Source organism: Apodemus sylvaticus, chromosome X, assembly GCF_947179515.1.
Source record: "Apodemus sylvaticus chromosome X, mApoSyl1.1, whole genome shotgun sequence".
NCBI lineage: Eukaryota > Metazoa > Chordata > Mammalia > Rodentia > Muridae > Apodemus > Apodemus sylvaticus.
The window spans coordinates 10,729,548-10,746,705 of NC_067495.1; the positions used below are offsets into that span (position 1 = coordinate 10,729,548).

A 17,158-nucleotide genomic window follows, 5' to 3' on the forward strand; every position below is an offset into this window, starting at 1 on the left:
CTATCCAAATCAAGTTTCTGACTGACTTTTTTCCTAGTACAATGGGCATAATAATTATGAACTTTGGGCATAGTCTTGAGTGTCAATGCTATGAGGCCATGATATCCAGCTTCAGAGGGAAACTCTAAACTCCTAGGTTGCCTCTTTTTCTATGTGACACACAAGGGCTTCTGTCTTCAGCAAGCACAGATTCTTTCCTAGTGCCCACGATCCCTGAAATCCTGGAGCCACTAGTTTGTGTCTTGGAGCTGAGGGGGATGCAAATGGAGCAGAAAATACTTTTGGATGTAATGGGTTTCTAGGACCTCTAGCTGGAGACCTCCGAGGGAGAACAGCCCGGTTTCCAGAAAGAAGGGGTGGCACAAAAAGAGGGGGTGGGCAAATGGTGGGGCGGGGAGCCCTGAACCGCTCTGCTTTCCAGGGAGGAGGAAGAAGGAGGGCAGGCTCTGACTGGAGGGAGGGAAAGAAGGAAGCCGCCAAGGAGGAGTTTTCCAGCCTGGCTTTAGAGGCTCTGGCTCACTACACAGCCCCTCGGTCTCTTGGCCTCTTCCAGCCCTTTAAGTGCGCTGCTCTGCCTGCCCGGTGGGGGAAGAGCCGGCTCGCCATGGGGAGCCCGGGACTCCAGCCCGCCCTGCTGCTGCCTCAAGTACTGCTGCTGTTGCTGGTGCTGCTGCACTTCCCGCCGAGCCAGGGCTTCCCAGGTAGGAGCTAGGGATCGGGGGGTGTTTGCTCAGTCAGTCATCTAGGAACCTTGGAACCGTTTGCTAAACCCCCTGGCTTGGAACAGCAGGAGATGTGTGGGGTCTCCCTTTGTTTACTCTGAACTCGGCTTTCGCAGTCCCAGGAAGCAGGTCTAAAAGATTGTGGTTCCTGATTTAGGTACAAGGAACTGAGTTCTATCACAGCGCCTGGAGCCTGAGCCTGAGCACCTTCCGCTCCTAGGGCTCCAAGGTTTATATCAAACCCTCTGGGCATAGAAGGCTATGGCTAAGAAGAGAAAGTTTGGCTACGGGCTCTTTTGCTTCTTTCTCACCACACTTCTTTTGCTCCCCACCCCACCCCCTCACAGCGCTCTGGGCCTGGCAGCTTATTTTTGGAAGAAGCCCCAAATCTTGGCTGCCCTCTGGAGCTGAGCAGCTCCAAAACTCTCGTGGGCTTTACTAGCCTAGCCCAAGAGCCTTCGTGCATCCTCTTGTCCAGTCGTCCTGTCCAGTCTGTCCCCCACCCCCTGTCCCGCCCCCTGCCCCCGCCGCCAAACTCTGAGATTCCGAGAAAGTTTGCTTCTCTAAGGGAGAAGTGCCAGCTGAGAGTGGTGACATGTGGCATGCACTTGGTTAGCACCAGGGAAAGCAGGAAAGGCACTGAATTGTGCTGGAGGGCGTGGTCTCCAACATCTAAGGGGACCCTGGTATTTACTGGGTTTTCACAGGGAAAAATTCTCTTTGGAAGTGCCTCTTTTAAACATATGTAGTTAACATCCTCACAATGAAATCTTAGGCTTACAGAGAGTGTTAGAGAGGCAGGGCTATTTGCTATGCACCCCTGTGGCCTTGGAATGAAGAGCCAATCTTTGCAGGCAATTTAACTTTCTGTTCATGGAAAGCAGTGCCATGCATTCTAATGTATATGAATAGTTGCCTTTGTGTTAGACACCACTATGGACAGTTGAAATCAGGCTTGGGAAGAATCCTCCAGGAACGGAGCTGGGTAGATGTAGGTAGAGATGGCTTTTGGTTTTTGAGTGTTCCAAATGAGTCGATGGATGGATGGATGGATGGATGGATGGATTACATGTGAGTTAAAAGACAGGAACATTTGTGTTTTTGTGCTAATGCTTAAAGGTTTGAAGTTTTGTAGGAACTGGTTAGGGGCAATGTGCTGAGGAGGCTTTACCTTAGTTGCTAGAGAAATGTCATTTTAGGATGTTGATGTCCCCACTTACCCCCTTGGCAATAACTGTGTTAAAGGGAGTTTAGAAGGGAAGGAGGGACAGTCTAAATGAAAGAATCTCAACCTCAGGTTGAGCCTGTCCCAAGGAGGCTCCCTTTTCATTTGCTCTCCTCCCCTCTCCTTCTCTCCCCTCCCTGCTGCTTTCTCTCTGTCTCTACCCTTATATAGTATAGCTTGCTGCCAAGCCTCAGACACCCACAGAGTCCTAGATTTGCCAGCTCAAGCACTTACTACTGCCTATGTTTTTGGAGTTGCCCCTGGGTTTCTTGGCTCAGTCTGCTAGCCTGCCAGTCGGTCGGTCGGTCCGTCCTTCAGTCAGCCAGACAGCCACCAGGTTTCTCTTTGCCACCATCCATTCCTGCTGATTCCTCACCTGCCTTCCGGCTCCACTGAGATAAACAGAAGCTTTGCAGAAGCACTTCCCTGGAGGCCCCACTCCCACTTTCTCTAGTCCATTTTTAGCCTGTTTCTTTAAGAAATATTTATTTTACTTGTTGATATTATATTTATACCATTTCCCCTTTTCTTTCTGCCCTCCAAGTCCCCCCTGTATCCCACCCCCTTGCTTTCTAAACCACAGAATACTATTCCAATTGGAGTCCTGTCTTGGCACATATCAGAGGAGTATCTTGGGAAGTGAGCTCTGCTGGGGCTGTTGGATCCAACAGAGGAAAGTTTAGTTTGAGCCAGAGATTGTAAAAGTCTGGGAAGGGAAAATGCTCTAGACTTGTATATCTGGAGGCATATGGAATCAGCTGGGTTCACTATTAGTCGTGGGGTGACATGTTTTAAAGGTTGTCTCAGAGGCACTCCTAGTAATGTGAACATCATGTCTCCAGGAAGAGCCCTTGAAAGAAGATTTGGATCTGGAATTTTATAAAGAGGGAGCTAGGGCTTTAGGATCCCATCAGTATCCTAATTATGTAACCTTCTGAGCTCTTAGAGCAACTCTGTCAGAAAAATGGCAAATCTTTCCTCTTCCCACCTAGAGAAGCTCTCTGGAGTTCTTCTAAACCTGAATTTGATGTAGCTTTTCTGGGCTCCCAATTTATTATTCCCAGTCTATCAAAGACCGTGTGTCTACAGAAGCCCACAGGAAGTATATGGAGTGCTCCTAGCAAAGTTGCCTGTGTCTGTGTTTGGATCCTTTTAAGAAATGGGCCTCTTCATTAATTCTATTCTTAAGTGAATTCTCGCAAGCTTCTGTATGTCTTTGGAAGTTCACTCTACCCCCTGCAAACAAAGCTGAAGGTGGAGGATGAATGCTGTGGCCATGGACAAAGTCTTTGTGAATCCTCCTAGTACTGGAGAAAGCAGGTAAAGTGGTTTGGTTTTGTTCATTAGGGAAACCTTAAAGTTAAATCAGACCACGGCTGTCAAAGCAGGCTTCGGAACTGCCACATTTGGAGATAAGTATTAGGAGTGGAGCACCTGGCTCAGGCTCTACAATTAAGGTCTCAGCAGAAACTAGCTAGAAATTTCTATTTGTGCCTAAGACATATAATCAGCTGACAAAATTACTCTGCAATATAAAAGAGGATCTTCTAGAGAGAGGAGGTCTTTCTTGTCTGGCATTGTCTTTGTTGAGAACACTTCCAGTCAGTAAATTGTTACCACTTCTCATTTCACAGATTTGTGAGTTGAACACAGGGCTAGAAACCATCAGTAAGGCACCAATTTCAGACCTTCCTGCCTCCTCAGTTCTTGCACCATAATCAAAGTACATCCCTTCCCTTCTAGATGATTACTGTAGGATTAGTGTCTCTGAGGCTAACTCATTGTCTTTTTTTTTTTTAAGCCAAATACACGTCTTTTAAGTGGAATAGTGTGTGTGTGTATGTGTGTGTTCGTGTGTGCATGTGTGTGTTTGTGTGTGTGGGTATGTAAATATGTGTGATCATGCATGTGTGTGTGTATGTCCATGAGCCTGCACATGTATGTATTCATGTAGAAGCTAGTAGTCAGCATGTGGTGTCTTCTTTTGTTTCTTTCTACCTTCATTTCTGAGGCAGGCTCCCTCACTAAATTGGAAGATGGTCAATGGAGCAAAACTACCTGACTGGAGAGTAACAGATGTCCTCCTGTCTCCTCTTATCCAGTTCTGGAATTACAACTGTATGCCACCATACCCAGCTTTTCATGTGGATGCCAGGGATCTGAACTCAAATTCTCATGTGTATATAGCAAGCACTTTACTGATTAAGCACTCTTCCCAGCCTCTAGATTGGACTAATTTGTGTCCCATATTTGTCTATTCAAAAACCTAAAGCAGTAGCTCCCCGTATCCACTCTCATGTGGAAGGCTCTCCATTATATTCAGGAGCCAGATCGTTCCAGCACAATTCTCAAATGCTTCACCCATGGCTTCCTAAAACCTAGACCATATGCATGACATGGCCCTTCAGCAGTTTAGTTACATTTTCCTTCTTTGTACATGTCATCACCTGAACCTTGGAGTGACCCACTGAGCCCTTTGTTCAAAATTCTCCCCATTATCTAATGACATCCACACTTTGATGAAATCAGCTCACTGATCCTCCCTCCCTTCCTCACCCCTCCCTTTCTTCCTGCCCAGTTATGGGAATGGGACACATGGCCTTGCACATGCTATCTGTATGCTCTGAGGTTGAGCTGCACGGCAGCTCTTGAAATTATTTCTGGATCACTGAAAGGGAAGCCTCGTGTCTTTCTTTACACCAGCACGGCTCTGTGGCTGTTTCATGGACTTATTTTATCACACATTTCACACACTCTAAGTTATACACTCCTAGATTCTGAGCCCTTAAAAATGTATGGTTGTACCATGTTTTACCCTTATGTGTGTTTCTGAGAATGCTTAGCAGAATATCTGGTGCTTATGGAATTTAATTTACCCTCAAACTCTGATGGTCTGTAAGAGAGGTGCATGAGTAAATGGGATCTTGTGACACCATGAATCTACATAAATAGAAACTATGACTTGCTGGCCACAGTGGCTCATTTTAAATCTACGAGTCCCCCCTGTTTGAGCAATGACTGTCTCTGCTGGGGGCTGTAAGATGAGAGACTGAGTGCAGCCACAAGCTGGAGCTTGGATTTATTTTTGTTGGCCACTTCATTCCATGTCCTCCCAAAGTAGTTGAATGGTTTCCTTAGTAAACACACATACATGTACTGTAACAATTCCTCTTTCAGTGAACACAACTAAAAGTAGCAATTGAAAGCAAAGAGTTTCAATATAGGTTTGCTGTTGCCAAGTTATAACATAGTATGGAGTTTGTAGCAGTCAAGTTATGATTAACATTCAGACTGAAGATTCCCTTACATAACAGCAGTATGAATAATTGTCTCTCAAGTTCTAGTTTGTGGGGAGATCTTCCAGCCAGTCTCTCCATCTTTAATTGTAAGATGTTGGGACTGACAGCTTTAGTGGGCCTTTTGCTTGAAGAAGGGCTGCTCTTTTCCTCGTATATTTACATTCTGCTCCAGAATAAAATTGATTTCTTTCTGCGTTTTCTAATGAATTCTGAGCTTTACCCAGAGACTTACTTTATCAAGTGACCATGAATGGTGAAGAGGCTCTGTGCTTGGAAAAGGGGAGTGGGCAAGGTATGGAGTTCCTTCTTTTCAGTAGTTTCCTGTCTCCTGGGGGAACTGGATACAGTTACCTCCAGTGGCCAATACTGTATTGTAAATGTGTGATGGACTCTGTAGACTCTGAGGGAGTCATGCAGGAACTTGTCCTGCATGTTGAAGGCTGATGTTTGGAGATGCTACTGCCAAGACACTGATGCTAAAGGTCCAAGATTGCATTAGAATGTCTTTGGGCTTCACTAAGAATGTTTTGAACTTGGAAACAGAATTCTGGGCAGCTATTTCCTCCCGTGGGGAAAAGTCCCTATTCCAATCCAAATCCACTATTCACTAGATGATTTTTCTGTCTTCTTGAATGAGGAAAAAAATGTATGGACTTAACAAGCAAAATAATAAATAAATAAACAAACAAATAGATAAATACACAAAAGACAAAACTGTGATAATAGAACTTTGGTTCAACCAATGAGTGGAGGTAGTCTCTCTAGTTAACCCCAGGTATAGAATTTCCAGTTCTCCCCATTTCCGAAGCAACTGTGGGTTAAGTGTAGCTCAAAAGGGTAGACCACATTGAATTCCTTAAGTTCTGCATTCAGCACCCCTCCCTCAAAGTAAAAGTAAGTGATAAAGAAAAAAACTCAAACAAAGTAGATATAAACATGGATTGAAATTGTGCCTGTTCTTGATTAGCACAAAGTCTGAGATCTGGGGAAGGATATTGAGTCTGAGATCTGGGGAAGGATATTCAGGGTATTCATTGTCTGAAGTAGTTGTGAATAAGACCCAAAGTATTCAATTCAAATCTCTTTGTAACTTGTAGCAGAATTTCCAAGACTACTTCCCAGAGACAAAGGAATGGAAGATAAAATATCAGTGAATATTTACAATCCTCTGAATAAAAGAGCCAATTGGATAGGAAGCAAGTCTGGGCATACTTAACTGATGAGACCTTTGGCTATCAAATTGCCCTAGGACATTATTCTAAGTGATTTAGAGACTCTGGGAAGTTTACACATTCTGGGGGTAAGGTTTGCAGATAAAGATTTAAAAGGAAGGCTCGCACCAAATGTTCTTAGCAGTACTGCTATGCAGCCAAGTTCCCAAAGTAATAATTGGTTACACCTGGATCTTATGAGCGCATGGAGCAATCTGGCTTCAGAAAGCTCCTGAGTATGCATTCCTTAGAGAAATGATGCACTCACTCATAATTTTTAGCTCATAGTGGATGTTTCTCTCTGTGCATTGTTCTTCAGGAAGAAGACAAATAAATGGGTTTGGATCCACTGATTCAGATTATCTCAGAAACTTGGAGTTATACATTGCATATATTTATTTAAAACCCTTTTCAATGAGTTAGATTGGCAGAGTTTTTGCTTGGCTTTCAAATATTTCTTTCGCAATAGTTTTTCTGTCATGCTCTTATAAGGACCTATAGTGTGCTTAGCCCCATGTACCAGCAACTTGTTTGCTGCTGCTGCCATCACAATGTCGTTCCAGATGTGTTTAATGAGCACATCTTCAATGCGGCTTCACCCTAGCATTCTCTAATGATCTGTCTTGGTCTGTGCCTCATGTGGGTGGCTGGGTTGAATAACCCTGCCTGGTACAAGTTTCCAAGAATATTCAAGCACATTAGTTAAATTGGAGCCACGGGGCAAGAATTAAGCCAACAGTTTTTCAGGCCCACAGTGGAACATTGCAGAAGCACTGGTGGTGTTCATGGCCCCGATTTTCTGGAACTCAGCTCCCACAGGGCCATTCCTTATAGGAAGTCTCCAGACACATTGTCTCTGACTCATTTGCCTGACCAAGTCTCCGGTTCCTCTTAAGGGCCAAAGTTAAAATGCTGTTTTGACTTAGATTTTATCTCAGCTTTTTAAGTAGTAGAATCATACTCTTTCAGTATTAGCTATGTATAAATCTAATGTTCTCACCCATGTGAGCCAAATATATGGTCTTTTAAATTTTTCTATTCCATAACTTAACAGGGAACCTGGCTCCAAGAGGATAATGTCATACCAGGAGGGGATGCTTCTAGCCAGCTTTAAGCCACCTGCCTGGATGGGTGTCTCAGGCTCTATCTAGATTGCTGTGGGAGTTTCTTTCTTTCATACCCAGGTTGCTCTAAGCAAGCAGCTTATTTTTTTCTACTGGGGAATCTTGTACAGTGAGGATGCCTCAGACATGAACTTTTCATGCATTTTAGGGAGGAGCCTCTCATGTCTTGCCAGTTGGGATGTCTGGAATCACATAGGGAGCTGTAGTTGAGCTACAGCTGCAGCTTAGTGAAGTGAATCCCCTGCACTCCTGTCAGCCTGTGTTAGGATTTGCCTCTGTAATGACTACTATGTATTAAGCTCTTTCCTGGGCTCAAGAGCAAGACAAACTAGGATAAACTATTCTGTAGCATCACTATTTATATGAATCATTCTGTGCCTTCTCATTCATGTTAGGTCTGGGCTACTTGGGCATTTCTCAGTGGTTTTGAGAAGCTGCTGACCAAGGGTCAGCTCTCGATCTCTTTTGGGGACATTAGGATCCCATAAGCTTTGTCTCCACACTGCTTGTTTGGAGTTGCACACCTAATTTGTGGTGACAGTTTAACAGCTTTACTGAGACATAATTCACACACTCCAGCATTTGCCCATTGAAACTGTGCACTTGAGTGCTTGTAGTATATTGATAGAATTCTGTATCCATCATTGCAATCAATTTTAGGACACTTTTATTATCCTCCAATGAAACTTATAACCTTTGGCTGTCACTGCCCAATCCCTTTTCACTACTAGCTTATTCTCTGCCTCTATCTATTTGCCTGTTCTTTACATTCTCTATAAGTTAAGGTACATGAAACTTGTCTTTTTGTGATTTATGACTTTCCGTTAGGCCAAGGTTTTCAAGGGTCATCCCTGTTGTCAATTCCATCCTGTAATTATTCCATTCTATGGATACGTTCCACTATATTTACCCGTTGATCAGTTATTACACGTATGGGTTGCCTCCACTTTAAGTCTATTAGGAATAGTGTTGCAGTGAACATTCTTGTACAGGTTTTTTGTGGGGACATATACTTTTATTTTTCTTGGCCAGCTACCTAGGAATGGAACTTCCCAGTCATATGCTCACTCTAGAATGAAACATCTAGGAAACTACCAAACCCCTTTCCCAGAAAGACTACATCTTTTTACATTCCCACTAGTAATATGTCCTAACATCGGTATAGCCTCGGCATCATCAACCCTTACACTGACTGTCTTTTCTATTAAGTACCATCATATATGATCCTCACTCATTCATAATTTACTCTCAAGTATTCAGGGACAAAACTGTGTCTTTTCTGCAAATAATGAAGGGCTATGCCAGAGAAAGTCAGTGGTATCTGCTCTTTCATTGTTGGCTGGAGGAGTACTGCTAGCCCACAATGCACTTCTCAATGAATAAGAAAAAAAAAAATGCCCAGTCTCTATATGTTTAGTTAGATGGGCAGAGAATTCTATCTGGAGACATATTTTGGGCTAATTCAGAAATAGGGGCAAGTCCAAGCTTCAAGACTAGGAAAGGAAGGGCTGACTAGTGTGGTGAGCCTGGTTGCTCTTTTGGTGGGTGTTATGGTGTGGGATAGAACCTCCCTGGACAGGCATGTAAAGCAATGCTGAATGATAGTGGCTTAGCCTCAAATGAGACAAAGCTGTGGATCTGGTATTCTTTTAAAGCCTGTGAGTATTTAAAAGGAAAACAAAGGAAAAAAAGCTGTGCTTGCATTTCTACATGATCCTTGCACCCTTGGAACTTCTGGAACCAAGTCAAAAATTCAGACGTGCAGGCTCCGCCCAAGACCTGCTGAATCAGCATCTACTTTTTACCAAGATCCTGCTGAGGAATTGTAGATAAGGATATTTGTATACTGGTCTGAAGAATGAGTGCAGCCCTTTGCCAAAACAAAGCGGCTTGCCTATTTAGAATTGCTACACAGTGGCTCACTTCCCCCTCCTCTCCCTTTTGTGGTTGGTTTTGACTTCACCACTGAATGAATGGAAATCTTGAATTTCCATTGCAAACCCCTTATATTGCAGAGATAAACATGTGCATCTTTAAGTTCCTAGCCCTTCTCTAACTCAACACACAAACACAATCCTTCAGGCCCTCAACTTCTTTCTTTCTTTCTTTCTTTCTTTCTTTCTTTCTTTCTTTCTTTCTGTCTGTCTGTCTGTCTGTCTTTCTTTCTTTCTTCCTTCCTTCCTTCCTTCCTTAACCTAAACTATTTTTAAAAGTCTTCTGAGCAATAGTACAGCCCCTGCCTGACCTAACCCAGAATAACAGCAAAGCATATCTTCAGATTGACTAGTAACAGGGGCTTCAAGTAGCTTTCCCTCGCACCTAATAATTTTAGTTGAATAATTTTAGCTAGTTAAGAAGAGGAGGAGAAGGAGAAGATCATGTTGAATCTAATCGAACAGCTCTGTATCCTCAGCTATCTGGGAGGCTAAGGAAAGGGTATTATTTAATTTAAGACCTGCTTGGGAATCCAAGGGTAACTTAGTGAGATCCTGACTCTAAAAAACAAAAAAGAAATTGGAGATATGGTTCAGGGAAAGAGTGCTTCCCTATCACATGCAATGTCCTAAGTTTAACCCCTAGGATTGAAAAGGACAAAGACAATGTGGGTGGTGGTGGTGCTCACCTTTGATCCCAGCATTGGGGAAGCAGAGGTAGGCAGATCTCTGAGTTCAAGGCCAGCCTGTGCTAGCTACACAGTGTGTTGTAGGACAGCTAGGGTTACACAGAGAAAGTCCATCCCGAAAAGTAAAAAAGAAAAAAAGAGAAAGAAAGGAAAAGAAAAGAAATTTTATAAAAAGGACAAGGAGGAAGAGGAGGAAGAGGAAGGGGAATTATCTGTCTTCAAATGAGAAACCAATGTGAGAGAGGTTAGCAAGGAGGTGGGAGCATGGAGAATGGGTGAGAGTGAGCCAATGGCGAGGCCAGGAGAATGTATCAGTGTCTCCCATTAGGCCCTGAAAGTTCTACAAATTGGGAAGACTCAGATGATTGAGTTGCTCAATGGCATCTAAAAGGGTTATTTGTGGGTTATGTTGGAGTGGGCATGTGGTTATGAACCCAGAAATGGTCTTTGGAAAGAGAGAATTGGGATCATTTGGGGAGTCTGATGAATTTTAATTTGATAGATCTAGCATAGGGAATAGTTAAATTGGGTGCAGTCTGCAAATTAGTTCAGACAGGCTGTATTTGGCCACTTCCTATTTTCATATCATCAGTTGATCAAACAGTTTCAAGTTTTAAATAGTAAAAGTATTCCAAAGGAGATTAATAATTACTTTCTTATCATTTGAACACCGCTTTGTTAATTTATTTAAGTACAGTATGTGCCTATGTGGTGATATAAAGATAATATTGAATAGTTTCGATGGAGACCATAGGGCTTATGAAACTAAAAAGTTTGTGTCCAAAATCTGCCAACCCCTAATGTAAGGTCTTGCTTCTGAAAGTGTAACTTGAGTCTCAGCTTTTCCTGGTAGCTTTAGATGGATTTTAGAGTTTGAACAGCACTCCGGAGCTATGAAGTTGCAGCCTGCCTTTTAACAGGAGATGCCTGGGTATTTGGAAATGCTTCTTCCCCATCAGTAGACCCAACTCAAGACTCATCTTGGAGGTCTAGGCAAGCGTACTATAACTGACTCTGTACTCTCTGGTCTTAATTTATATGGCACATAAGTGTATATCTAGTGTTCTAGGTTTGGGGACTGTAATACCCAGCTATCTCACACTCTCTAGAAACTAAGTTCTCATTTTAGTCTTTGTAGTCCTTAGCGAAATTTCCATGTTCTAACCCAAGTTGGAAGTGGTCTGGCCTTTGCAAACTGCTGACAGATTTACTTGATGTTGCCAGGGTTTGGAGGCTGCAGACTCTGGTTTCTCGGGCTCCATCGCCCTGCCAGGATCTTACTACATTTATATGGCTCAGTGCCCTCTAACATCTTCTATACACTTCTTTGAAGCACTGCTTCCCAGAGATGCACAGATGTCCCCAGTTTATGTAGGTTGCATTGTCATTAAGTTGAGACATGCTGGGTACTAAGATCTGAATACAGTTGGCCTTCCTACAAATCTCAACATGAACTATGCTTACAATTGTGCTGGTGACTTTAAAGAGATTATTGGAACACCAGGAAGGCTTAACGCCTTTCATAGGACCGGATCAGGTATGGTGATTGTGGATTATTATAAAGCAAGGCCACCTTTCTTGTTTGGCATCCATATACACAGGCCTGGCCTTCTCTTTTTCACTAGGAGTTGTAATAAGAGGCTGTCACCATCTGTAACTTTTCTCCCTTGAACTTCTCAGCCTCCAGAACTGCCACTCAAAATAAGTCTGGTTTCAATCTTGCAGTCATGTGTAGCAACAGAAAATGGCCCCAAACACAAGATTAAGTGTTTCTTTAGTTAGTATACGGGGCTGCTAGGGATCATCAGTCTGTAACCCCCTGGGAGAGGACTGGGGAGAAGAATCTCATCTCATGATTCATAAACCAATACCAATAATAGGATCACTCAAGAACATTTGAGGTAAATACATTCTCAGACTCCACCCTTGGACCAATGAACCACAACTAGGGTCCTGGTAAAGTTGGGCCCAGTGTTGTAACAGACACTCTAAGTTCTTCTCACACAGTCAGGTATGAGGATCATTCGTGTGGACAATTTCAAATCAATTTTTCAGAACATCTAGCGAAAGAGACTGTGTTTCACATGCCGGTTTTAATGAGAACCATTTATTTGCTTTAAATTTTAGGACGGACCTTGGGTAATACCACAGTGAACTTACTAAGTAGGAATGAGCACAGCAGGCTTCAGGAATAACCCCTGAGGCGAAATCATCTCCTGGAGATTTGTCTCCCAGAGAAGCAGTTTGTATGCACACTTGGTTTGAGAAAAGTTTCTCCAGGTCAAAAGGCAGCAACAGCTGGCGGATGCAAACACACATTCTTCACAGTGTGTTTCTGTATATTAAATGTGCAGAAGGCTCGGGAACAGCCCTTGGGCTATTTCTTCTCCTATGCATGATTCATCCTTTCAGAATACTGAGTTGTGGGAGACTGCTAGTCTGCAGGCAGTGACTCTTAGTACAGATGGTTGTCCCTGCGATTTAGAGCTCATGCGGTTTCTTCTCATTCCAGAACTTCTCCCTCGGGGTCTCTATGAGGAACAGAAGTATTACAGCCTTAGACCTTCATGTAAACGTTCTTTCTTCTTTGTTCCCAGTAGGTTTGCATCTGCCTCATTGTCACTTAGACTCAGAGTCCCAGTGACACTGAGTCATTTGGGAGACTGGGTGAAGTTGGAGCTACTTAAGTTATTGTGCTTCCTTTGAGAGCAGACTGCTGGGGGCAAGCAATCGAAAGGAGTTCAGGATGAGGAACCTACTCTGACCATGATTTTCATCGGGAATGGATGAGACAACTGACAACTTTGATTCTTACACTTCTTTTGGCAACGAAAATAAAATCCTCTGCAGCACCTGACTTTGTCTGCCCTGCAATCTGAAAACTTGTGCTCATCTTTAAAAATGGGCCCCTTGATGCAGGAATAAGCTGCAGCTCTGCTAACCACACTCTCATGATGCTTTTTAAAATGGTAAAAAACGAAGTCAGGGGGTGGGGGGTAGGGGGTGTAGCTCAGTGCAAGAGCACTTAGCAGTTCCAAGGCCCCAAGTATAAGCTTCCAGCACAGAAAAAAATAGTTTAAAAGTAAAATAACATTTATTGTAAAAGCACTTAGAGACCTGGCAAGATGGAAGGAGGTGGGTTTGCGGCTCATTTTCCTCTACACTCTATTGTCTCCCTAAAATCACTGCACTGAACAGTTTGGTATAAACTCCTAGAATTTTTTCTCTCTGTGTGAATTTTTATCAAGACACAAGTTGTTAAAAACATAATGTGTTACCACGTAAAGCAACAATAATGGTAAATACATGGAGTTATCTCCTTTGCCAGGAAACAGAGGCCCATGAGATAGATGACCTTAGAGGTAAGTGTGGTCCAAGAAATTTCTCTGCGGCTCTCTCCCATGCTCACTAGCTGTCAGATACCATGCATCCTCAGACAGTGCCTTGGTCTGTGGCCTTGCTCAAAGCCTGGCTGCAGCCTCCCTTCCTTTCTTCAATTTTTGTTGTGTCCCAGGCAATCTATGTGGACAGTTAACCTTTTTGGAGGCCCATATGACGCACCACAAATTGCTTTTGTTCCATCATCTGGTTTCACTTTAAAGGGTAGCCTTCTTCCTTCTGTCTGTGTTGAGTGGGAACAGTAAGGTTTCAGAGCTTTGGAAATGGTCCTCAGTGGAAACAGGAGTTGGCATTAGTTAAGGGCCCCTGCTTTGTGCTGATACCCTTGGTTTTAGGTACCTGTATTTTTCCTGTCCTTCCTCTGTCTCTAATTATTAAACAATGGCCTTGGTTCTTCAAACTGTTAAGCAATAGGAGGCTATCCTGGAAAAAAAAAAGTGTTCTTTTCCTTTAGACCAGAGCTATGCTTTCATTTATAAAGTTATCCTTTCAGCTTTTTTTTAAAGACCTGAAATATGGCCACAATTAAAATTTCACAAGCCACATGCTGTCTTCATTGTCTTTGCTAATTAAAAGCAGAGCACTTGGAGACTAAGAGCACCATCTCCTCTGCCCAGAACTTTCCTCTGGGGATTTTTCTGCAGAAGTGTTTGAACTGAGGGCACAATGTTGTCCTGAATGAAGCAGCTATAGAAGCAAGGCTAATGCTGAGTTTGTGTTTCACAAGGTTCACTTTCCCACCCTCTACCCACTCTATTGCCATTTTTTTCTTGATGAAATCAAGTTACAACAGGCATATAGGAGCATTCTTGACAGGAAAAAAAATAACATAAGGACTGTAGTTGGGTATAAGAGGTAACATTCCTCAGTAAGATGGAACCCCAGTCACCCACAGTGGTGACCCCTGGCAGTTGTTCAGTAAACTGTGGCCCACCCTTCCTTCTTTGCCCCACCTTTGTCTGCCTATTGTTATAGTTTTTGGGTGGCCTTCCCCAAATAAACTACTGTATCCTGTCTTAAGAGCTGCTTTGGGAGACGACGAACATTGGCTATGATGGAATCTAACCCAGGGTTTTAGGTTCCCCCCTAAAGTTATTCATTTTAACTGATAAACTGATACCTGCTGGATAGAGATGTATAATGAGGGGTTCTGAGATAGGAGCTTGGAAGTTGTTTAGGTAGTCATGAAACTACCTGAAATTTGGTAGTTCAAATCAGTAGTAACCAATTTCATGCTCCTGAAAGTTTGGTCAGGGCCTAGATGTGGAAGGCTAATTTCTGATCCACATACTGTTGGTTCTGTGCCTTTATCTAGGGCTGCTGGATCCAAGATGACTTTATTCACATATTTGGTCTTTCATCTGCAATGGCTATATCTCTACCCCCATGTCTTTCAGCCCCTCAGTGATCAGACCAGTATCTCTGTCCAGCAGACTAAATGGTCATATTTGTATTTGAGTAGATTCCCAATAGAGTAAAAGCCAGGCCTAGGTCTGGAACTGACACAGCACCACTTTGTGCTGAAAATTTAAAAAGAAATGGCAAGGCAGCCTAAGTTTTAGGCTGGAAGTAATAGCTTAATAAATTGGAATAATAGTACAAGTGTGGGGGGTGGATTGATGGTAGTTAACTTGGAAAGAACTCCACTCCAGAAACTGGTTTGGGAATGGAAGTTAGAGATATGAGTTTAGGTTGTTTTCTGGATATGTTCTGATTCAGTGATAGGCCCTAAGCTAGTTATCCAACTGTTATGGCTTAGGTATGAAATGTTCCGTGTAGGTCATGAGAAGCTTGATTCTCAGTGCAATATTCACAGGTAGGCATTTTAGGAAGTGATCCAACCATGAAGCCTCTAACATAGTCAATAGAATAATTCATTGAAAGTTCATAATGTGGTGGCATTAAGAGGTGATAGAAACTAGATGGGCTATTATCTGAGTAAATGGACCACTGAAAACATACTTTCAATGGTATATCTCATTTCTATATCCTTCCTCACTGGGTTACTCTGTCTCCTGACCACCATGAAGTGAGCAGCTCAAGTCTACTATGCTCTCTCTGCCAGGATGCTCTGCCTTACAACGGTCATACATTGTGAGGCCAAACAGCCATGGACTGAAACTTCTGAGACTATGAGCCAAAATAAATCATTATATAGTTTATCTCAACACATTTTGTCACAGTGATGAAATGTAGCTAGCACACCAATGGTATTTAACTCATTAGGTAGACAGCATCGTAAAGACAGAGAATATATTCATGGACAGTTCATGTAACTGACTCAACTGACATCTCTGTAAATGTGCAAAACTCATTTTCCATTGCTTACTAATACTAGAAGCACCTACTTTCCCTTCAAATTTTCTCTCTTCCTCCATCAATGTGAAAACATTATTATGTGAACACTAGCTAAATATACACCCTAGACCTAAATATGAAGCCTGTAAGAATTCTTGATAATAACATCACAGAAAGTGTTTGTAAGCTTGAATAAATATATATTTAGATATAGTAACTAAAACATGGTCTACAAAGGGTATAGGGAATGAATTGTGCTTCATCCAAATTAAAATTGTTTACTCTTTAGAACATACTATTAAGGGAATGAAGAGAAAAATCAGAATGGAGAAAAATATCTTTAAATGGCATGTCTGATTAAAGAACTATTACTCCAAATATATAGAGAACACTCTGAACTCAATAACAAGAAAATAAGCAACCCCATTATAAAGAGGTTGAAATATTTGCACAGACACAAAAAGAGATAAATAAGAAGATGCTTAACATCCGGATTCACCTGCTAACAACTGGATCAACACGGCTGATATAACTGTCGATTTCATCTACCAAAAATGGGAATATAGTCACCTTCTCTTTTTGGAATCTGACTTTCACTGTACAGTGCAAATACAACGTGTGAGTATTCCTATCAAGAAGGGATTTGCACACATTTATGATCCTTGTAGAGAGCTGACTGGCTATTTTATGTTTCCCGTACTAGAATTTATGTGACACACATCCACAAATTGCTAGCCAGGAACTTTAAGAAACCACTGGCCACCAGCAATTTGAAGCACACCATTTACTGTAAGTTCAAGAGGACGTGGGTGTCTTCCACCATGCTTTTCCAAGCCCATTTGGGCTGCTAGGGCTCCCTAAAAACCTCCCTTCATCTACTTCTGTTCTCAAGTACATGATGTCCTCTCATTTCAAGGAATTGGCATCATTTGGCCTCATGACACAGGGCTTTAGTGTCCTTGGTACTACTAGTACCTAAAAGATTTAAAATCACCTTGTTTTTTTTTCTTTGAATTCATTTATACTTGGTGTTAAAATATTTTTACTTTTTTTTCTAGGAACAAATGCTAAATAATATACCCAGTGTTCAGTAAGGACACCGATTTTATGACGAGTAAGAAACAACATTTTTCATCTAGTTTCTAAATTTGGAATAAGAATCTTGGATGAACAGCTGCAATGTCCCAAACAATTTTTTCCATTGCTCATTTCCATTTCTGTGAGTTCCAAAGGCACTTCATGCACTTAACATTCCAG

The 17,158-nt window shown here is 42.4% G+C and overlaps 1 protein-coding gene across 2 annotated transcripts in view; it reads left to right on the forward strand.

Annotated features, from left to right (window-relative positions):
• The first annotated feature begins 445 nt into the window (after positions 1-445).
• Positions 446-17,158, forward strand: part of Srpx (sushi repeat containing protein X-linked) — an 82,280-nt gene continuing 65,567 nt past the window's right edge. For both annotated transcript variants that reach the window (XM_052171406.1, XM_052171407.1), the window contains exon 1: positions 446-701. In XM_052171406.1, coding sequence (XP_052027366.1) covers positions 605-701 — 97 coding nt within the window. In that variant the 5' untranslated portion in view covers positions 446-604. The remainder of the gene's footprint in view (positions 702-17,158) is intronic.